This window comes from Mauremys reevesii, linkage group 1 (genome assembly GCF_016161935.1).
Source record: "Mauremys reevesii isolate NIE-2019 linkage group 1, ASM1616193v1, whole genome shotgun sequence".
Lineage (NCBI taxonomy): Eukaryota > Metazoa > Chordata > Testudines > Geoemydidae > Mauremys > Mauremys reevesii.
The window spans coordinates 36719927-36744013 of NC_052623.1; the positions used below are offsets into that span (position 1 = coordinate 36719927).

General features: G+C 46.0%; 1 protein-coding gene across 3 annotated transcripts in view; it reads left to right on the plus strand.

Moving 5' to 3' along the window:
* The first annotated feature begins 7203 nt into the window (after positions 1–7203).
* ARHGAP42 (Rho GTPase activating protein 42) overlaps positions 7204–24087 on the plus strand; it is a 258286-nt gene continuing 241402 nt past the window's right edge. For all 3 annotated transcript variants that reach the window (XM_039486640.1, XM_039486657.1, XM_039486648.1), the window contains exon 1: positions 7204–7703. In XM_039486640.1, the coding sequence (XP_039342574.1) occupies positions 7550–7703 (154 nt within the window). In that variant the 5' untranslated portion in view covers positions 7204–7549. The remainder of the gene's footprint in view (positions 7704–24087) is intronic.

Below are 24087 nucleotides of genomic sequence, written 5' to 3' on the forward strand. Positions count from 1 at the left end.
GGAGTGTCAAGTGTGTTCTGTTTGTGCAACAAAAACTTTAATAATATGACAATGGGCCTATCCCATTCTCTACATATAAATCCATAATTCTCTATATAAACCCATGGTACGCCCAGGGCCGCAATAACCCAGTAACTGAAGACTTGAGCTGAAGAATTCAGGAGCTCTTTATACTAAAGCTTTTGTGGCACAGGACAGATAAACAGAGCTGAGCTAAAGTGTGTAATAGATGTGGCAAAATTATGTCTCTTGTTGGGTTTTGTAATGAATATTTTATGTGTAACACAGTGTGAGTAACAGTATTGAAATTGTTAGCAGAATTTGAACTCTGTTAAAGAGATTATGAAACTGCAGTGTACTGTTCATAGATAAGAGAAAATGGAACCACCCCAGTGGCCTTGTGATAAGACTACAGTAATGCATCTTGTTCTCCGCCCTGACCTCTTACCTCCTAGGAGTGCTGCAAAGGCATTGTGCCTCACTCTCCACTGCCTTTCACCTTGTGGACTCAATTGCATCGATGCAAAGTGAAATGCTGCTATTCTGACTTGCACTCATGTTGCAGCGGTGTAAATGAGTACACAATGTACAAAGCAACAAAGAATGAGACCCATTTTGTTCAGCTGGTAGAGTTTGTGTGGAGTGTCTCATACCACTGTGGAGTGATACTCTGAGATGACTGTAGTATAACATAGTGAGGCTCTGAAGCCATCTACATCTCCTTAACGGAAAGATGTCTTCCAGGTAGATGTGAAAGAAGTGACTTGCCTAACAGATAGTGGCATATGAATGGAGAACTAGGTCTTGCATATGAAAAAAGGTTATTTGGGGGTAGCAAAAAATGTCCCTTTTTAAAAACCATATTTATGAGTTTTTCACTTTTCACTATGGCAACTAGATTTCTTAAAATCCCAAGATCACAGCCCTTATTTTTTCCCAATAAATCAGGCCTGCACAACTCGTAAAGCGGCAAGGGCCACATTACTCCAAAGAAAGCAGCTGAGGGCCGAAACCTCCCGGCCCCGCAGAAACATCCAGCCCCAGGGCCGCCCAGCCCTGAGGAAACAAACCCTCCTTCCCCAGCGCCGCCCCACCAAAACAGCTGTGGGCCAAAAAGGAAGGTTGGGGGTGGGAGATGATACTTTATTTTAAATCAACCAGGGGCTCCCAGCTGAAGAGGTGGCTGGGAGCCCTCAGGTCAAATTAAAGGGCCCGGGGCTCCGGCAGCTGGGGGAACCCAGCAGGGCCAGCTCTAGGTTTTTTCCTGCCCCAAGCAAAAAAAAATTGGCTGCCCCCTGTCCCAGCCCTGGGATCCCCTCTGTACCCCCCTGCTGCCCCAGTCCTGGGCTCTCCACCCACCCACACCCCCTGTCGCCCCAGCACTGGACTTCCCCCTTTCCTCCCCACCAGTGCCCTCCCCCCACCCTGCTGCTGCCCCAGCCCTCGGCTCTGCCCCACCAGAGTCCCCCCCCGACACCTCCTGCTGCCCCAGCCCTGGGTCACTGGTAACTCGCTCCCAGGGCGGGTCATTCAGCAGGAATTTTGGATGTGCACAAAACACAGACAGGATTTGGTTCCCATATGGTTACAGAGCTGCAGTAAAGTGGAACAATTTTCAGCTTGTGTGATTGGAGGATATCTGGATGCATATTATATGACTGTCCTCCATAAATGAGGAAAAGTTGAGGTGCCTTTATTATTCTTTTGTTCCACTCTTTCTTTCTATGGGGAATTTGCCAATGCAATATCACTGTCTTCCTTTTAAACAAACAAAAAGGCAATGGCTGTTGAAAATAGCAATTCCAGTGCTAATAAGCATTTCTTGCTCAATTTTATCCTACTTTTTCTACAGCAAGTTACAGTGGATCAGTATATTTGATTTGAGAGAAATGAAGTAACAGCTGCCCAAACTGAGCTTGAGCACTCCTGAATTTTCAGGTGTTCAAATCTGGAAGGCAGATGCTGGGGGGGGAGGGAAGGCTGTGGGCTCCACGGGGGAGCATGGCAGCAACGTGTCTGGAGCTGCACGGAGCCAGACATGCTGCTCTGAGTGGCACGGTAAGGGGCTGGAGAAGGGATGGGGGTTCCAGGGGGCAGTCAAGGGACAGGGAGCAGGGGGTTGGATGGGGCAGAGGTTCGGGGGCAGTCAGGGGACAGGTCGTGGTGGGATAGGCATGGGAGTCCCAGGGGTTTATCGGGGACAGGTAGGGGTGGGGTCCTGGGGGGAAGTTGGGAGAGGTCTCAGGAGGGGGCAGTTGGGGACAAGGAGAATGGAGGCTTAGATAGGGGCTGGGGTCCCAAGGGGCAGTTAGGGGCAGGGGTCTCAGGAGGGGGCAATCGGGGGACAAGGAGCAGCGGCATTTAAATAGGGGGTGGGGTCCTGGGGGCAGTTAGGGGCAGAGGTCCCGGGAGAGGGTATCAGGGAACAAGGACCAGCGGTGCTTAGATAGGGGTGGGGTCCTGGGGGCCGGTGGGGCAGAGGTCCCGGGAGAGGGTATCAGGGAACAAGGACCAGTGGTGCTTACATAGGGGGTGGGGGTCCTGGGGGGCAGTTGGGGCAGGGGTCCGGGGAGGGGGCAATCAGCGGCCACCGCTGGGATTCAAAGGGCTCTGGGCTGCCGGTCGCTGTGGGGAGCCCTGAGCCCTTTAAATCTCAGCTGCGGCTGGGAATCTCTGCGGGCAGCCCAGAGCCCTTTGACTCCCGGCCGCGGCTGGGATTTAAAGGGGTCTGGGGTCCCTACCGCTGCCCGCAGAGCGCTGTGTGCAGGGGATTTAGAATCCCCCTGCGGGCTGCACAGTGAGGCTCTGCGGGCCGCATATTGTGCAGGCCTGCAATAAATCATGGTAAATATACAGCTTTTTACAGAATTTTTTAAAACTGAAAGAAAAAATACAAGTGTACAGAAAAGAAAAACATAACAAATTATACAAAAAATTCCCAGAGATAAATATAACTGAAGCGGTTGGGATTTTTCAAGAATAGGATTTAAAATAATGTACAGGTTTCCATGAAGGTAACAACGGGAGTATACACATGGGAATATATACATGTGCAAATCCCTGTACCCACAGAGAACCCCAGGGAAGTCTGCCGCAGGATTGAGACCTTGGAAATGTCCAGGGCAGCCTTTAAAACTGTTTTAGATATCACAGGCTAGTCTTATCCACTGACCTTGTGTAGTTCTAGGTCAGACTTTTTGAAATACAGTAGCTACATTTGTTATTTCTTATCCTCCACCTCTGATGATGCTTACTGTGTTGATGGCAGGCTATTACTGGAATAATGCTCAGAGGGCAGAGTAATATCACAAGCAAAGAGACTACACATTTAGATGGTTAATTATCTGGCTTGTCTTGTTCATTTGTTGTATGTTTGTTTATAACTCAGCCTTTTGTCTAATATTTATATTACTTGTGAGCAATATAAATTCTAAAGTCTAAAATCCTAATTAAATTAAGAGACTATAAAAGCTTTTCATGGCATTTCCCGCCCCCCAGGAACAGACTATTAATCTTTTAACAAACAGTTCAAGTGGACAAAGCAATGTAAAACAGATCTTTAAAGGGGCTAAAACAAGTTCATAAACTTTGTAAGTAACTGCTTGATACTGATGTTTTCTATGCAATTAATATTTCCTGTGACATAGGGGCACAGAGCTTATCTTGAACATTTGAGTAGCTCAAGTGGACTTATACTAGCATTTGTTCTCCAGTGTCCTTGTCCCTATCACGCCACATCCCCACGCTCTCAAGTGAGGGCAGCAGTTTTCAAAGGATGGAATGGGAATGGTGCAACAGGGCTCTAGAGCTAGTGTTCCCCAAGATGTAAAGTGAGGCAGAATGGAACAAGGCAATTAGGCTCTTTATTTTAAAAAATCATAATTTCCTCCTGGAGCAGAGACACCCACAGGTCTACATGGACTGCTAAAAATGCGTTCAGCATAGTGTCAGCTAATATGTTGGTAGCAACCATGTTCAGCATGGTACAATCTTGACTACGGTTGTCAAGAATCATGTTAGCTGACATGATGGAGGTCAGTTTAGAATAGTCTCCAATACAGTGCCTAGCAACACAACTCTTGAAAACCATGCACAGACATGGGGATAAACTGCAGCACAGAGAAGGCCTAAGTATGGGGAGGATAGAAGAGGAAGATGATTAAAACAAGTCCTGGGGTTCTTTGCTATAGCAAATTACTCTACAGACTAAGTGGTGGGAACATTCACCCTCTGCATGTACAATTGATGTGAATGGCTGTGCTCCTGTGTTGGCAGGGCAGTTGTGTGTGTGTATAAAGGGGTGGGTTTGAGGAGGAAGTAGGGTCCAGGAGATACGCAGCAGCTTCTGAGTTGCTCCCCATCCTGCAGGTGTTAGCACTTCCATAGCAAAGCAGATCTTGTGGATGGCTGTATTGTCTGGGCAGCTAGTGGCAGACGGGGAAGAGTCTCTTGAATGAAATTTTGGCCAGAGGCAGTCACTGATATTAATGGCATTGTCTGTGCTAAAGTACCATTGTTTTTGTAATTAGTTCATGATGCTCTGAGCTGACTGGGGTTACCCCAAACACTGTGGAGGTGTGTCCAGACAGCAGCTTTTCTTTCAAAACCCAATTTGTGTGTTAACCATGTTTGTGTGTCTACAGCATGTGCCAAGACAGCAGGCTCAGTGCAGTTCTTCCACACAAGGGGCTTGTGCACTCCAGGGACACTTCTTCACTGCAACAGTTAGCTTGAATTAGGCTAGCTTGAACTCCAGTGTACTATCTCGAGTGACCAAAACCATCCTGTGAAACAACACTTGAGCTACTCAGAATGATTGAATTAGCAGCACAGAACCATTGGATTAGTGATGTGTTGCTGTGACTTGAGCTACTTGCATCCCCACTGCAATACTGTATTGTCTCTACTGAGTTTCAGCTTCCCTGCCCAGAGGATGCTCTGGGCATAGGCAAGGTAGGCAGCTGCCTAGGGAGACAGATTTCTGAGGGCCACACATGCTGGGACCTCCCTGATTTCCTTCTATTGGTGGTTGCAGGGGATGAGGATGGTGGGGCTACCTGGGAGATGGGATGGCCACCAGCTGGGGCTCAAAGGAGCAGAAAGTGGCCTCCAACTGAGGTGCTAATGAAGTGCTCCCGCCTGCTCCTCAGACCTCAGCCACTCCCTGCTCCCACCACAAGTGAGATTGTGGCTGTGGCTGAGGCACTGAGCAGCTAGGGGTTGCTCCTGGTGGCACTGCAGGCACTGCTGTTGCTTTAGCTCCATGTTGGCACCCAGCCCACACCTCCTACTCCATGCCTGGCACTGTGGGCCCTGCCCTGTGCTATGGGCCTGACAGGAAGGGGCTCATCCAGAAAGATATAGGGGCAGAGTGGGAGCCAGGTGGGGGTTACTAGGGGCTGGTTCGGAGGTGTGGCATCCTGGGGGCCAGATAGTGTGTGTGGGCTGAGCTGGGGAGGCAGGAAGGTTGTGGGGGGCAAATGGTGAGTGGGTGCCTGTTGCAAACTTCTAAGGAGGTAGGAAGAGGGCAGCACACTGAAGTTTTGTCTAGGGTGGTGGATTGGCTTGAGGAGCCTCTGTCCTGGAAACCCGCCCCCTTCCCCACTGGGCCTGCTATCTCGAGATTAAAGCACCATTTTACTCGAACTACAGACTTTTGTGTGTGGATGGAAGTCAAGTTAGGAACAATATTTGTTATAGCTGGAGCTAACCACGCAGTGAAGACAAGCCTTGAGACAAATATATTAGCATACTTGCTGCTATTGGTTCCATTTGTTTAAACCAATTTTTCCCAACCTATTTTGGTGTTGTTGGAGCTCCCACATATGTCTCTGAAATACTATGTCCTCACATAGTTGTTTCGCTCTCTCCTTAGTTTTTCTCTCATTTTTCCTCATCTGTGCCTTGTCTTTATCCCCTTTTAGTTGTATGGGGTTTTTTTTGCTGACCATTCTTCCTCTGTAGCTCGGATCCCTCTCCACATTCTCCCATGCACCACAAGGTTAGATGGTGCTTTGGGGAGGGCAGGGACTGGGCTGAGCTGAGAACCACTGGAGGAGAGCAGAAAAGCTTGTGGTGGCAGGCTGCTACCTGAGCCTGGAGCCCTATACATGAGCTTCTCCTGGAATCACAACAGGTGAGAGTTTTCCAAGGAACCCCCAGCCATTTCACCTGCAGGCAGAGTGCTCTATTCCCACCCATACTCCTCTCCTCTTCTGCTCTGGACCCTCAGAAGTATTTGGGGTCAGGAAGGAATTTTTCCACAGGGTCAGCATGGGAGAGACCCTGGGTATTTTGTCTTCTTCTGCAGCATGGGGCACAGGTCACTTTAGGTTTAAACTAGTGTAAATGGTGAAGTCTGTGTAACTTGAAGTCTTTAAATCATGATTTGAGGACTCAGTAACTATGCCAGAGGTTAAGGGTCTACTACAGGAGTGTGTGAGTGAGGTTCTGTCACCTGCAACGTGCAGGAGGTCAGACTAGATGATCATGATGGTCCCTTCTGGACTTAAAAATCTGTGAGTCTATGAAGTGAACTGGACTCCTCCCTTCCTTAGCCTATAGGCACCCAAGCCCTGCACCAACTGAGCTGGTCCTACATGCTCTCTGCTGTTCTGTGGATGCCAGAGATGGTTGGAGGGGGGAGGAGTGGGAATAGCCAGGGGCCACTTTTAAATGGGGGGAAGCCACAGCCCCCCACTTGTGAGTACATGAACTCAGCAGAGGTGCAACAAGGGGGATTCTGCCCGCCCCCCTGATCAGGGCTGAGCAGTATAACAGCAGAGGCCCTTTCCTGCTGGCATGGCAGCAGGGCAGCCAGGCCAAAGCTGAGCGGTGTTGCAACCCTGAGTGTGCCAGGTCGCAAGGCCACTCACTCTAATCCGGCCCGCTCACCCCTCTGCCCTGCACTTTCCCCAGTCCTCCTGGTGCCCCCACCGGCTCCCCCCATTGCTCTCCCTGCTGCTGCCTGGCCAGAGGGCTCTGGAAGCGCTGGGTGAGGGGCCGCAGATCCACTGGCCACGTGGGCCCCGCTCCGCGCAGCAGCGCCCGTGGCCAGGCGGCTCCAGGCGCCCGCTCCCCGCTCGGCCGGGCACACAGGCGGGGAGGGACGCAGGGCGCCCTCGCCGCGACGGGGCGGGGACTGGCTGCCCGGGCGGCGCAGCCCCCGTCCCTCCTCCCCGGCGTGTGCATGCTGGGCTGGGAGGAGGCTGCCCCCGGCCGGGCCAGGGGAGGCTCAGATTCAAGGAGGAGACAGAGCCGAGAGCTGCCGGAAATGTCTAAGCGGCAGCCGCGCTAGCCAGGGGGAGCCCGTAATGCCCTGGAGGAGCAATGTGAGCAGCTGACAGCAACTCCGGAGCGCTGCTGCATCCGCCGCCTGCTTTGCTACGGGGCCGGGCCAGACTCCAGGGGGCCGGCTCGTGAGAGAAGTAAACTTCCCCGAGACGCGCTTTCCTGCAAGTTCCCCTCTGCTCCCCCCAAGTCCCAGCCGCTGCTCTGTGCTCAGCCTCGCCTGGTCCCCCCTGGCAGCGGGGCTGCTGCCGCTACTGCCATGGGGCTGCCCACCCTGGAGTTCAGCGATTCCTACTTGGACAGCCCGGATTTCAGAGAGCGGCTGCAGTGTCACGAGATTGAGCTGGAGAGGACCAACAAGTTCATCAAGGAGCTGATCAAGGACGGCAGCCTGCTCATCGGGGCCCTCAGGAGTGAGTAGGGGGCAGTGCGAGCCCTGAGAAGGGTGGAAGCGGGACAGGGCATAGCTGGGGTGGGGGCGACAGGGAGAGGAGACGGGGGGGAGAAAGAGGCTTCTTTTGTTTGAATGGATGTAGGGAAAGGGCTCCCCTGCTGGCAGCCAAAACAAAGTTTACTGAAGTTTTTGTTCCCCACCTCCTTATCTTCAGGGAGATGGATCAAAGCGTGCGTGCGTGTGTGTGTGTGTGTGTGTTGGGGTGGGGGGAGACGTTCAGACTTGACTTGCATGTCGTTTTTCTTGTCTTTTTGCTTAGCTGTTCTGTTTCTGAAGAGACCCCAACGTTCAGCTGTGTGTGTTTTAGGAGCGGGTGGTAATTGTGCTCGGTCTAAGACTCAACTCATTCCCGATGAATTCAAGTGCTTTAAGAGCATAGTGACACTTTAGATAACAATATGATTCCTTGATAATCAAAGCTGCATCTGTGTGCCCGTGTAGTATGTATTTTCACATGTGTGCAGCAGTTAAAACATACATGGTAAGGCTGCCATGAGGGAAATCTTCCCAGCAAGTGAGGGGAATAAGTCCCATATGGATTTGTGAGTATCAGAATTCAAATAGAGAATGTCAGTGTAAACTCTCACCCATCACACTTTCTCAGTAATTGCATTCATCACTAGCTAACTGGTATCTTGAAGTGGTGGTTCTGAACAGTGATGGAAAAAATTATGTCAAATGGCCAAAGCAACAAATTGGATTTTTAATGGATCTGAGTGTGAGAGAGTATTTGTACCTTTTCTGGTTTTGTTGTATATTTCTTAATGGATGTTTGTTTTTTAAATATAAGCTGTATAGCTTTTTGACGTCAACGGAACTATGTTTAGGAAGATAGTGAAGGAATGAGTAAACTAAATAGCTTAATGTTCCACTTCCCTTGAAGTTCCAGGTACTTTTATCGAGTGGTGAAGGGGGCTCTTAATGTGTTCTGGGAAACGAGCCTCTTGTTGGAGTTGAGTCTGAAGACTGTAGAGCAAACATTAAAGATTATTTCTGGTGTTACTGCTTCCATTTTGCACCTTTTTCCCCCTCTAGCCATTGTCATCCACCTCCTATCATTTAGTCAGACTGGATGATCCCTTTTGCCTGTTGATCAGACATATTTGGTCAGAGCTACAGTATTACTTGACCAGAGGAGGTGATGACATACAGTTTCTCTTGCTATTTCCTTTGGTTGTTAAACGTCGCATATCTCCACCATAATGTTCTACGTCTTCACATACATTTTTCTCCAAATGATTACTTAATGCTAATAAAAGTGAGTGTTAGCAGTATCACTGAGCCTGGCAAGCTGTGAGCAGGTGTTACAACAAGCACCCTATGCATCTGTACTAGTAAACCTCACTGTTTCTTGTGCTATGACATTTGCCTCATTGCTCAGAACAGGATTCGAACTTGCAAGTATCATAGGTGGGCAACAGTGTTATTGACAATTTCCACTGCTCATTATAGGTATAATATAGGTAAGGTATTTGTATTTATATAAATAAAACAATCAGAGGTGTTGGAGATATGTGTATATAAACCTAAATACAATTGCACACATATCTACTATCGGGATTACCTTGGGTCTAAGCACTTAATTTTATGCAAGTACAAACTGAATTAAATTTTCAGCTGTACCTAGTCCCTGAAGTGCATATCCTCAAACACTCAGATCTTTGTTCATGTAGAAAATGTGCAGGTATATATAAGAACATAAGAACAGCCATACTGGGATCTAGCCCAGTATCCTGTCTTCCAACAGTGGCCAATGCCTGGTGCCCCAGAGGGAATGAACAGAACAGGTAATCATCAAGTGATCCATCCCATTGCCCATTCCCAGCTTCTGGCAAACAGGGGCTAGGGACACCATCCCTGCCCATCCTGGCTAATAGCCATGGATGGACCTATCCTCCATGAACTCATCTAGTTCTTTTTTGAACCCTGTTATAGTCTTGGCCTTCACAACGTCTTCTGGTAAGGAGTTCCACTGGTGCGCTGTATGAAAAAATATTTCCTTTTGTTTGTTTTAAACTTGCTGTCTATTCATTTCATTTGGTGCCCCCAGTTCTTGTGTTATGAGAAGAAGTAAATAGCACTTCCTTATTTACTTTCTCCACACCAGTCATGATTTTATAGACCTCTAACATATCCCTCCCTAGTCATCTCTTTTCCAAGCTGAAAAGTCCCAGTCTTATTGCTCCTCACATGAAAGCCATTCCATACCCCTAATAATTTTTGTTGTCCTTTTCTGAACCTTTTCCAATTCTAATATATCTTTTGTGAAATGGAGTGACCACATCTGCATGCAGTATTCAAGATGTGGGTGTACCGTGGATTTATATAGACTTACCATGGACTATGGATTTACAATATAGCCAGGAACTTTGATGCTACAGATTAGCTAAAGTTTGTTTAGTTAGTTTATAGATTGATTTTAGATTTGGTCTGTGTTTAAAACAGGAGATTTCAAAGAAATCACCAGTCATAAACTTCAAGTACTCTTAAACTAAGAGAGAGAAAAAGTTGTATTACTTCTTGCAAGGATGTAAGATTTTTCTTTTCCCTCTATATGGCTTTGACTCAACTATATAGATGAAAGTATTTGAAGCTACATAGTTGGCAAAACCAAACTGGCCCTGATCCTGTGTGGTCTTGAGCATGTACAACTTTTCTTGGGTGCTTAGTGCTTTTCTGAGCCAGATTAATTTGTGTTCACATCGGGAATTGACAGGCGCTTTGCTGCTTGTTTTGAAACTAAGTAAAATATGAACAAGAAATTTCTTCTTAACTGGTAACCTAAAGAGGGTAGAAGTGGAGGTAAGTGTGTGTTGTTTGGACACACTAATTTATGCCCCAGTCTTGCAGATCCAATCTTATATGTGTTAAACTTCACACATGTGAGTAGTCTCATTGAGTTCAGTGCTTGCAGGATTGATACTTTATGCACATGTTTTCAACCACTTTCCCATTCTCTGGGCGAAGAAAAAACAGTTCTGATGATTAGAATTATTTGTTCTGCAAGTCTTAATTAGCTTAGAGCCCTATTTAAGAATTGTCTTCTTGTTTGACATCACTCATTTTATTGTACATACGCTATTCTGAAGTGCTCATTGCTGAGTCCTCCAAAGCTGAGATCTTTTATTTTCTAGAAAGAACTGCCACTCTCCTCACGGCTCTGTTCAAACAGCTATTAGTGACCAGATACAGATATTTGACTCCAGGAGAGTAATGCCAGGGTAACTTATAACAAGGTGACTTTGGAAGTGTCTGTGTTTATGGGGAAAAAAATGAGAAATTTTTTATAGTACCCCTGGGTGGATTTTGGTATAAAGGAGGACTGCAAAAACACCAACACTGCTCTGGCAAGTAACAGCAGTTTACAAGAATTAAAGTTCTCATGTAGAAGGAATATTTGTTGGAGGTCTTTTGGCTTGTTTATATGCTTTAACTATTCTATTTTAGGTTTTAAAATCAGTGCAATGTTATAGCAGGCTGTTTTGTTTGAGTTGGAAAATCTAATCAAACACCCGAGTAAATAATTAATGTAATGACAGATTTTTGTGTTTTGGTCTTCAAGCCTTAACAGTCTGTTACGCAATTTTGGAGAACTACTGTTTTCATTTACTCCATCCCACGTTTCTTTGATGAACTAGTATTAATATTCTCTGATATAGAGAGATTCTCTACGAAATTGCTTACAAGTAGAGCTGTATGAAACTCAGAAACTTTGGATTTCAAGAGTTTCAGTGAGTGTTTATGTACTTCTTTTGCATTTTGTTTAAAATTTTTAAAAGGAATTTGATTGCATATGGATCTTCATGTTGCCTTGCTGTTGTTTAAGAGGGTCCTTTCTGGGAAGGGAGAAACTGAGCACCTGATGCACAGCCTACTGAAGTCTATGAGACTCTTTCCACAGACTTCAAAGGGTTTTGGATTAGGTCCTTCCATAATAAATATGTAGGAAAAACAGTGAAACTGGCTCTACTTAAACTGAAAAGACAGAGAGAAAGATTTTTTTCTAATTTTCCAATTATCTAAATTCTAGGTGTTACTTGTAACTCTAGATATACAATTTTCAGATGGAAATAAAAGTTGATGAGTGCTTTCCTATGGTTAAAGTGGCTTGTAATGAACACTTGTCAGGATAAATTGTAAAAATGTAGTCTTAAAAATCTCTGGCAGGATGCCCTGTATGTTGGTAAAGGTGGGATGAATGAGGTTAGTATTTAATGCAGGGCTGGGCAAACTACGGCCCGGGGGCCGCATCCGGCCCTTCAGACATTTTAATTTGGCCCTCAAACTTCTGCCAGGGAGCAGGATCCAGGGCTTGCCCCGCTCCGGTGCTCCAGTCAGGGAGCAGGGTGCATCCAACAAAGTGGGTATTCACCCACGAAAGCTCATGCTCCAAAACGTCTGTTAGTCTGCAAGGTGCCACAGGACTCTTTGCTGCTTTTACAGATCCAGATTAACACGGCTACCCCTCTGATATCTGTGTGTACTGTTGCTCCATGCGGCTCCCGGAAGCAGAAGCATGTCCCCCCTCCAGCTCCTACATGTAGGGGCAGCCAAGGGGCTCAGCACGCTGACCCCGCCCCTAGCAGCGGCTCTGCAGCTCCCATTGGCTGGGAACCACGGACAATGGGAGCTGCAGGAGTGGCGTCTGCAGACGGCACAGTATGCAGAGCTGCCAGGCTGCGCCTCCGCATAGGAACTGGAGGAGGGACATGCTGCTGCTTCTGGGAGCCGCTTGAGGTAAGTACCGCCCGGAGCCTGCACCCCTGCCCTCCTTCCATGACCTAACCCCCCCATTCCCGTCCTGCCCTCCGAATCCCTTGGTCCCAGCCTGGAGCACCCTCATGCACCCCAAACCCTCATCCCCAGCCCCACCCCAGAGCCTGTACCCCTAGCCAGAGCCCTCCTCCCCACCCCAGCTCGGAGCCCTCACCCTCTCCCCCATCCCAACCACCAAGTTCATGAGCATTCATGGCCCACCATACAATTTCCATATCCAGATGTGGCCCTCGGGCCAAAAAGTTTGCCCACCCTTGATTTAATGGATATTTTGTCTAATCATGGAGTATTCTGAGGCTGACTCAAGTTCATATATTTCTTATTACAATCAGCAACACTGCTCTGTTCTCTGTCATTCTTAAAAGTGCTGATTTCCAAAGTAATGCACAGGTCCCTAATACTATAGTATATGACATGCTGGTTGAGTTCAGTGAGGTCATTCTAGACAATCTGCCTGAGTGGTATTACCTGTATTGGTGTCAGATCATTAGCAACTTCCTCAACTCCCTTGCCATACTCCATATTGCCTGCAGGTAAGCTAGGCTTTTTGATGCTACCCTCAAGCAGACTATAGTTTCTGGTGAGCTCAGCTCAGTTTGATGGTGGCTTGCATACTAGAAAATTGCATTTTTATAGCCCTCACGCTGATTTCAGCCTTGTCTTACTATCTATATTTGTGGCTTCAGTACCATGGGATACTTCACTTTGTAATTATCATAGTGTACCTGGAGTTGCAGCTCATTTTGTTCCCTTTTTAAGGGTTCACTTTATCTGTATGCACATAATGACCATGTCTATTGTCAAGAGACTAGACTCCCTGGAAAGGTACCTTTCCAAAGATTTAACTTTGATATATTGACAATAAAGATAAAGTAGGCTCATGCACTGTTCTGTGTTCTTTGATAGAGGGTTACTTTACCCTTGACTTTCTGCTAACTTGTGAATTGAAGTAACCTTCACTGATCTTGTAATTTAGGGGAAAAAAACCCACTCTGTTTCTGGTCCAACTGAACGTGTTGCTAAATGTCATAGTTTATGAACTTGTATCTCGCTATTTGATCTGATCTGATTTGAGGAACCGTTCAGCAAAGCCTTTAAACTCATGCTTAACCTTTAAGCATGTAGCTAAGTGCTTTTCTAAATAAAGATGGACTGCTGAACTGGGGCTTAAATCTTTCTTTCTCATTAATTCTGTCTTGTTTTCAATTGAAACTTTAAGTCTGTTTTCCCTCTTCATTGAACATTAGGGTTGGAAGAGACTTCAAGAGGTCATCTAGTCCAACCCCCTGCTCAAAGCAGGACCAACTCCAACTAAATCATCCCAGCTAGAGCTTTGTCAAACCGGGCCTTAAAAACCTCTAAGGATGGAGAACATATTATCAAGTGATCCATCCCCTGTCGCCCATTCCCAGCCTCTGTCAAACAGAGGCTAGAGACACCATCCCTGCCCATCTTAGCAAATAGCCATTGATGGACTTATCCTCCATGAATTTGTCTAGTTCTTTTTTGAACCCTGTTATAGTCTTCGCCTTCACAACATCCTATGGCAAGAAGTTCTACAGGTTGACTGTGTTGTGTGAAAAAATATTTCCTTTTGTTTGTTTTAAACCTGTTGCCTAGTAATTTCATTTGGTGGCCCCTAGTTCTTGTGTTATGAGAAGTAAACACTTCCTTATTTACTTTCTCCACACCAGTCATGATTTTGTAGACCTCTATAATATCCCCACCTTAGTTGTCTCTTTTCCAAGCTGAAAAGTCCCAGTCTTATTAATCTCTCCTCATATGGAAGCCGTTCCATACCCCTAATCATTTTTGTTGCCCTTTTCTGAATCTTTTCCAATTACAGTATATATTTTTTGAGATGGGTCGATCACATCTGCACACAGTATTCAAGATATGGGTGTACCATGGATTTATATAGAGGCGATATGATATTTTCTGTCTTATTATCTATCCCTTTCTTAATGATTCCCAACATTCTGTTTGCTTTTTGGACTGCCTCTGCACATTGAGTGGATGTTTTCAGAGAACTATCCACAATGACTCCAAGATCTCTTGCTTGAGATTCCACCAACTCACTAGGTAACTTCACCCCACTCCTAGTGAAATAGTTTTTTCTAATATCTAACGTAGACCTCCCCCACTGCAACTTGAGACCATTGCTCCTTGTTCTGTCATCTGGTACCACTGAGAACAGCCGAGCTTCATCCGCTTTGGAATCCCCTTTCACGTAGTTGAAGGCTGCTATTAAATCCCTTCTCACTCTTCTCTTCTCAGACTAACTAAGCCCAGTTCCCTCAGCCTCTCTTCATAAGTCATGAGCTCCAACCCCCTAATCATTTTATTTGCCCTGTGCTGGACTCTCTCCAATTTGTCCACATCCTTTCTGTAGTGGAGGGCCCAAAACTGGATGCAGTACTCCAGATGTGGCCTCACCAGTGCTGAGTAGAGGGGAATAATCACATCCCTCGATCTGCTGGCAATGTAATGCAGCCCAATATGCTGTTAGCCTTCTTGACAACACGGGCACACTGCTGACTCATAGCCAGCTTCTCATCCATGGTAATCCCCAGGTCCTTTTCTGCAGAGCTGCCACTTAGCCAGTTGGTCCCGAGCCTGTAGCAATGCATGGGATTCTTCCATCCTAAGTGCAGGACTCGGCACTTGTTCTTGTTGAACCTCATTAGATTTCTTTTAGCCCAATTCTCCAATTTGTCTATGTTATATCCTTGGGGGCAGCCAGTTTAGGAAGAAATCACTTGAGGCCAGAGAGCAGACAGCTAACAAAACCACCATTTTATTTACAGACCATAATACTCTAACTCAGTTGCCATAGCAACAGAAACCATGACAACCAAATACACAACATATTCCTCCCCCCCTAATAAGAACATCCCCTAAATTAAAAAAAACAAACACACACTAGACTAGAGAAGGAGGGTAGACTGCCTCCATTCCCGGCTAAACCCTGGGGATTATTTTGCCCCATAACCGTGGGTTCGCCCTAGCTAGAGATCCAGCCGATGAGGAGGCCTTCTGTCTCTAGGTGGATTACGGCGAACTTCTGGTGTTATTGCACCCGAAAGCACTAGGGGCTCAGGGTCCGCAGCACGAACGGGTGAGGAGGTGGTATCAGCTCGTGCTGGGCAAAGGGGTATCTCAGCCGCCGGCAGTAATGGAGGAGAACAGTCAGGAACAGGTGACTTGTGATTCGGTGCCTCACCAGAAGAGGTGAAGTCAGACCCCTCAACTGCAGATGGGTCCTGAGGACTGGCATGACCTGGCAACAGCTGATCTACATGTCGCCTCCAGGTAACATTCTCTGCAGTCCGGACTGTGTAGGAAACAGGTCCTGTTTGAGTGATGACTGTGGCTGGGACCCATTTAGCTCTGGAAGTATAATTCCGAGCCAAAACTGGCTGTCCCGGGCTAAAGGTTCGGTCTTTTGCTCTGGGTGCCCGTCTGATGACTTGATATTGCTGCTGATGTTGCACAGTTTGTCGGGGTTCAGAAGGTTTCAGCAGATCAAAGCAAGTGCGCAGCTGTCGTCCCAACATTAGAAAGGCTGGGGATGCCTGGGTCGTAGCATGAGGGGTGTTTCTGTAGGAAAGTAAGAAGATATCAAGACGCTTTTGAATGGAGTGTTGTCCCTTGCTGATTTCAAAGCGTTTTTCATTGTCTGCACAAATCTTTCAGCTAATCCGTTGGTGGACGGATGATATGGTGCTGACGTGATGTGGTGTATCCCATTTGCCTTCATAAAATTTTGAAACTCCTGAGAAACGAACTGCGGTCCGTTGTCGCTCACAAGTTGTTCTGGCAGACCAAAACGACTAAAGAGTCCTTGTAGTTTTTGGATAGTACTCTCTGCAGAAGTGGACTGCATTATAGAGACTTCTGGCCATTTAGAATGGGCATCTATTGCCACCAAGAACATGCTTCCTTCAAGGGGGCCAGCAAAGTCAACGTGAATACGTTGCCACGGGTTTTCAGGCCAGTCCCAGGGGTGTAGGGGTGCCCACTGGGGTGCATTCCTCACACCCTGACATGACATACAAGCTTTTGCCTTCTCTTCAATAGCGCTGTCCAATCCAGGCCACCAAAAATAGCTTCGTGCAATTTCCTTCATGCGCACTATTCCACAGTGACCGGAATGTAGCTGTTCTAACATCTGTGATCTCAGTGGTGGTGGAATAATGACACGTCTCCCCCACAACAAACAACCAGATTGGACTGATAACTCCATCCGTTTGGACATGTAGGGAACAAGGTCGGATGAGACCGGAGAGGTTTGTCGAGATTTTCCATGCATCACCAGGTCCATAACTTGGGACAATACTGGGTCAACGCGAGTTGCTTTCTTTATCTGAGTAGCAGTGATGGGTGTATTCTCTACCTGTTCAAAGTAGAAGATTTCCTTTTGGGCGCTATCTTGATGTTTGACCGGCAACGGCAACCTCGAGAGGCCATCTGCATTGCCGTGCAGAGTGGATTTCCGATATTTAATTTCATATGTGTGTGCTGAAAGTAACAATGCCCAACGTTGCATACGACTAGCAGCTAATGGGAGAATGCCTGTGTAGGGTCCAAAAATTGACGTCAGAGGTCGATGGTCTGTAAGAAGAGTAAACTTTCGCCCAAAGAGGTACTGATGAAACTTCCGAATTCCAAAAACAATTCCTAATGCCTCCCGTTCGATTTGGGCGTAGTTAGTTTCTGCTTTGCTTAGAGTGCGTGAAGCAAAAGCAATAGGTCTCTCTTCTCCCGAAGGCATAATGTGTGACACGACTGCTCCCACTCCATAAGGGGAGGCATCGCAGGCCAATTGCAGGGGTAAGGATGGATCAAAGTGTGTTAGAACTTCAGAATTTAACAATGCATCCTTAGCTTTGTTAAATGCAACATCACAGGCTTCAGTCCACTTCCAGGCCTTGTTCTGCCCAAGGAGCTCGTGAAGTGGTTTTAGCAGTGTGGCTAACTGTGAGATGAACTTTCCATAATAGTTCAGTAGTCCTAGAAAGCAGCGCAGGTGGCTTACATTTCGTGGTGGGGGAGCCTCCACAATAGCTTTAACTTTTGCAGGGGCCTTATGAAGACCTGCAGAATCGATGATGTGTCCCAAATATTCAACAGAGGGCTTGAAGAATTCACACTTGTCTTTGCGAACTCGTAGGCCATACTCTTCCAATCTTTGTAGGGTAGCCTCTAAATTCTTTAAGTGATCCTCTTCATTTCTTCCAGTGACCAGGATGTCATCCAGATAGCACTGAACTCCTGACAAGCCACACAAGATCTGGTCCATAGCTCTCTGGAACAGGGCGGGAGCCGATGTTATTCCGAAGGGTAGGCGACAGTATCGATAAAGCCCCTTATGAGTCACAATAGTCAACAGCTCTTGGGACATTTCATCGACGTGCATCTGTAAATATGCTTGACTGAGATCAATCTTACTGAACTTTTGTCCCCCAGCCAGGCCTGCGAAGAGGTCATCGATGCGGGGAAGCGGGAATTGCTCTGCACACAACACTGGGTTGACAGTGACTTTAAAATCACCGCAAATCCGGAGAGAGCCATCTTTCTTCACTATTGGAACGATAGGAGTAGCCCATGAGCTGTGGGTAACTGGTATTAGGACTCCATTGGTGACCAGGCGCTCCAGGTCTGCTTCAACCTTTGGCCTGATGGCATATGGCACAGTTCGCGCTTTCAGATATTTTGGTGGACTGCCAGGTTTAATGTTCAATGTCACAGTGATTCCCTTCATACTTCCCAAATCATCTCCAAAAACAGCAGCATGTTTCCTTAGTTTAGGGGTTAGACTGGTTTCTTCTTTAGTCATCCGGTGCACTTCTGCCCAGTTCAGTTGAATCTTCCCAAGCCAAGACCTACCCATTAAGGCTGGGTAGTTACCTCTCACCACAAACAGTGGCAATCTAGCGGCCTGTCCATTGAGCTCCACCTTAACATCAATAGTGCCGACCATGGGCACAGCTTCTCCCGATATCGTCTTCAGAACAGTTTTTGTTGCCTTAAGCGGAAGATGCTGTAGCTTTTCTTTATACACAGTCTCAGAGACCAGCGAGACAGCTGCACCGGTGTCCAGTTCCATGCGTATAGGTTTGCCCTCCAATAAGGGGGTTACCCAGTATTCATGTGAGCCCGCTGCCAAAGACAAAACATGCAGTGGCACTTCCTCTTGTGATGAGGTGTCTCCTTGATCATCCTGGGTCTGCTCTAGAGTATGCAAGGTTCCTCTTTTTGTCAGCCAGACCACAGGCCTCTTTTTCTTTTGTTTACAGGCACACTCAATGTGTCCCTTTTTGCCACAGTGTCGACACACCAGGTCCTTACACCAGCATTCTGATGCCTGGTGTCCTGGCTTACCACAGCGGTAACATTCTTGACTCTGCACAGTTTTGTGGGTCGGTTCTTGTGACACTTTTTGCACCCTAGGGGGTGCACCGATGTATTGTGCCTCCCTTGTAGCCAGTTCCATGGAGACAGCAATATCAACAGCCTTCTGTAAGGTAAGCTGAGCCTCTGTCAGTAGGCGCTTCCGTATAGCTTCACTGTACAGGCCACACACTAACCTGTCACGCAGGGCATCATGTAACATTTCTTTAAATTCACAGTGTTCTGCTAGCTTTTTTAGAATGGCTACAAATTGTACAACTGTTTCATCTTCCTTTTGGTCTCTTTTGTGGAACCTATATCTTTCAGCAATTACCAGTGGTTTTGGGGAAAAAGGGGACCCCAGGATTTCCACAATGTCACTGTAAGGTTTAGTTGCTGGCTTAACAGGGTGTAGTAAGCTGTGTAGCAGGGAGTAGGTTTTAGCTCCTACAACACTTAAGAATATTGGCACCTTCTTTGCTTCTGTAATGTCATTTGCAATAAAAAAAAGCTCAAAACGCTCAGTATACACATGCCACTGCTCTGTATTCTCATCAAAAGGCTCCAGAGGCCTGGTCAGAGTAGCCATGATTTTAGTTTCACTTTCACAGTCAGTGCAAAGAAGCAGCTTTTTTGTTTGTTTGTTCTTTACCTTGACTTCTACTTCCTTCTGTTACTGGAGCAGCACCGGAGTCTCACCCTCGTCGCCACTTGTTATATCCTTGGGGGCAGCCAGTTTAGGAAGAAATCACTTGAGGCCAGAGAGCAGACAGCTAACAAAACCACCATTTTATTTACAGACCATAATACTCTAACTCAGTTGCCATAGCAACAGAAACCATGACAACCAAATACACAACAGTCTAGGTCACGCTGGACCCTTTCCCTACACTCCATCGTATCTACCTCTCCCCCCAGCTTAGTGTCATCCGCAAACTTGCTGAGGGTGCAATCCATCCCATCATCCAGATCATTAATGAAGATGTTGAACAAAACCAGCCCCAGGACCAACCCCTGGGGCACTCCGCTTGATACTGGCTGCCAATTGGTTGATCACTACCCATCGAGCCCAACGATCTAGCCAGCTTTCTATTCACCTTGTAGTCCATTGATCCAGCCCATACTTTTTTAACTTGCTGGCAAGAATACTGTGGGCGATCGTATGAAAAGCTTCCCTTTGTTTGCAACATACCTCTTAATTTCTTTCCTTAATTATTGATTGTATGGTGAAAAAAATAAGGAACTCAGTCACAATATTTCTCTACACAGCTTTTTTTCAGTAAGTTGGTCTATATATTGTCTATTCAATTCTTAACACAGTAAAGCATTTCAAGAGATAAATTGCATGGAAGATGCAATATAAGATTAAGGGTATGTCTATACTACCCGCTGGATCAGTGGGCAGCGATCGATTCAGCGGGGGTTGATTTATTTCATCTAGTGTAGACACGATAAATCGACCACCGAACGCTCTCCCGTTGACTCCTGTATTCCACCGCCGCGAGAGGCACAGGCAGAGTTGACGGAGGAGCGGTAGCGGTCAACTCATCGCAGTGAAGACACCGTAGTGAGTAGATCTAAGTACGTCAACTTCAGCTACTTTATTCATGTAGCTGAAGTTGCGTAACTTAGATTGATTTCCCCCCTCCCCCCAGCATAGACCAGGCCAAAGGTGGGGGGAGGGATAGCTCAGTGATTTGAGCATTGGCCTGCTAAACCCAGGGTTGTGGGTTCAATCCTTGAGAGAACCACTTAGGAATCTGGGGCAAAAATTGGTCCTGCTAGTGAAGGCAGCAGGCTGGACTCAATGACCTTTCAAGGTCCCTTCCAGCTCTAGGAGATTGGTATATCTCCAATCATTACCTAAAGTTGTTTAATGTTAATGTCTGTTACTGGCCTACTATTATGGCAAGTTAATAAAAAATTAATTAAAAATATACACAACTAATACACGTACAATACAAGTAATTGAATAATGTCTTTCTGGGTAAACTCTTTTCCATTCCCACACCTTTCTCTAGTGGCCACTCTACCTGTCTCATGCCTTGATTAACCTAGCTGCAAGTTCATGCACACAGAGTGTTAGGGCTACATTCTACTTGGTTTGAGTGTGTGCAGATTTCCAGCTGACTTAAATGGAGTTTCATCTGTATAAACAATGTCTGAATTTGTTCCTGTAGTATAGTATAAATAGGACCCTACCAAATTCATGGTCCATTTTGGTCAATTTCATGGTCATAGGATTTTAAAAATAGTAAGTTTCATGATTTCAGCTATTTAAATCTGAAATTTCACAGTGTTGTAATTGTAGGGATCCTGACCAAAAAAGGAGTTGTGAGGGGGAGGGTCACAAGGTGATTGTAGGGGGCATTGCGGTACTGCTACTCTAACTTCTGCGCAGTGGTGTCAGTGCTGCCTTCAGAGCAGGGCAGCTGGAGAGCAGCGGCTGCTGACCGGGAGTCCAACCCTGAAGGCAGAGCCGCCACCAGCAGCAGCATAGAAATAAGGATGGCACGCTATGGTATTGGCATCCTTGCTTCTGTGCTGCTGCCTGCACAGCTGGGCCTTCGGTAAGCAGCTGCCGCTCTCCGGCTGCCTAGCTCTGAAGGCAGCAGCTCAGAAGTAAGGGTGTCATGGTATGGTATTGCTGCCCTTACTTCTGTGCTGCTGCTGGCAGAGTGCTGCCTTCAGAGCTGGGCACCTGGCCAATAGCCGCCGCTCTCTGGCCGCCCAGCTCTAAAGGCAGCTCAGAAGTAAGGGTGGCAATACTGCGACCCCCCTAAAATAACCTTGTGACTCCCCCAAATTCCCTTTTGGGTCAGGACCCCCAATTTGAGAAATGCTGGTCTCCCCTGTGAAATTTGTATAGTATAGGATAAAAGCACACAAAAGACTAGTTTTCACGGTCTGTGACGCGTTTTTCATGGCCATGAATTTGGTAGGGACCTAAGTAATACTAATCCAACTGACTCATGAATTCAGAAAAGCACTGGGAGAAATATTAAAGTTTTTGAAAACTGTCCCGTCTTCCTGTTAGAAGAATTAGTAGTCTTAATAAACAATCAACCTTGAAAAAGCCATCAGTACTGTAATCTTCCTGATGTGCAGGCTTAGCTTGAAAAGAAACTGGTCCATAAATGGAAATGCCAGCTCCTTCAGATGCATTTTTTTTTGTTTGACTGGAATTTTATGTAGCTTCCACCCACAAGTCTCTGCCTCGAAACCCTTGCACAGTTCATGCCAAACAGCTAGCTATTTCCTTGTTGTACAAACTAATAATTAACTCCAGTGATGAACCCAGCTTTGTGTGTGAAAAGCTCACTGGGATTTCCAGGCTGGTCAAAACTTAAGCAAAAATATTACAAAATTGGAGCTGACAATGTGGTCACTATCTCCCTTGGGGAATTTTTTTTGCAAAAGATTTATATTTTTCCACAATGACTGTATTTTCCCATGTATAATGATATGTATACTTCTGGTGCCAAGAGATGTTTAAATACTGTATGTCTTTTCTAGATTCCAACTATAGCAGCAGTAAATGACTTCAGTAAATGATACTTACTGGCTTTTGGTAGCAGTCAGTCTTTTATTTTTACAATTTTAGTTCTTTTTATGAAAATATTTCATCCACTTATACCTAGTATTCTATGGTAGAGTTATTATAGTGGTGATACACCAGATCTTTGCCTCGACTCATTTTAGTTTCGTTGTTGAAAGAGTCATACATGACTTCTGTTTGATAGGAGATTTGAAAATAATATATATGGAAGTGTATAAACAGGTTTCCTTCGGAAGTCTTATTTCATTAATTTATAATGCAAAATTATGACTTTCTGTCTGCTAGTATAGCTATGAAAAAGCAGGGTCCAGAACATATGGAAACTGAGTTTTGGGGGGAAGAGGTGGCACAGGGCTCGGGGGGGAGAGGCGGGGCGGGAGCAGCTCCATGGTTCAGATGCTGGTGTCCCTGCCACTTTTAGGGAGTTTCCGCTGCTCCTGTCTCTGACAACTATGTTTTATTCATAGATTGGGTGAGGAAAAACAAGCTTTCTTGCTTGTTAAATTCCCAGTTGATTTAACATTGATTGAACTAGTGATTGAACCAAACTAGTTGAATTAACTGAAATGAAGAAGCTATTCTCTCTGTCCCTTCAAAAAAGGCTACTGCTGTAAAATCTAATTTAGGACTTCAACAAACTCTGGTTCCAGGTGCTTAACCAGTGATTTCACCAGTTCTTTGAAACTTGGCAGCTGACGTTTACTGCTTTAATATATTTTTTGTATTTAATTTAAATGATTATAATAAGGTTAGGTCTTAACATAGGTTGTCAATTTCAAATTTAAATTCAAACAGGTTTATTTAAAATTTAAACTCTGTATTTAATTTAAATGAAAGATCTGATTTAAATAAAAATAATCAGCATTTTTATCCATACTGTCAGTTTCTCAGCCTCTGGAGTGAATGATTCCTCCGCCGTGTAAAAGTGTACCACGCTAAAACCATTGAGGCTCACAAGAATTGGTATTAACACTTCCAAGTAGTGATCTAGTTTAGTGTTCAGATCAGTGATAGGAACAGTGAATTAGTGATAGGTAAATTGTCTTGCTCATAATCTATAGATAATTTAGTGAAAAAATGAACATAGTTTTCAGTATGATAAGCAGCATGCAATGATTTGAGTGTCTAAGAATCCTGACCCAGCAATTCTCTCTTTCTCTCTCACACTCTCTTTTTCTCCCTCTCACACACACCTACTTACTAAAGACTGTAGCATCCAAAATCTCCCACAAATTCAACTTCCAGGAGCTTGAAAGTGTTACTATGGTGCAGAAGGATGTGTTTCATAGAAGATACGTGCAGACAGAGGTGGATTAAAGTTTCCTGGGGCCCTGGGCCAGAGCAAGTGAGAGCCCCCTCCACACCCCTTCTGCCTGTGGTCCTGCCCCCATTCTGCCCCTCTGCCTGTGGCCCCACCCATGACGTCACCCTTTCTGCCCCTTCCCTGGAGCCCCGCCTTTGTTCCACCCGGGATACCCCTGTGACACTGCACTCCATATTCTTCACAGTGATGTTAAATAGTAATGATGTATTTTATGCAAGGTAAGTCAAGTGAGGTGTCATTAGAAAGGTTATGATTTGCTGAATCTGATTATCTTATTTGTATGCATGTATC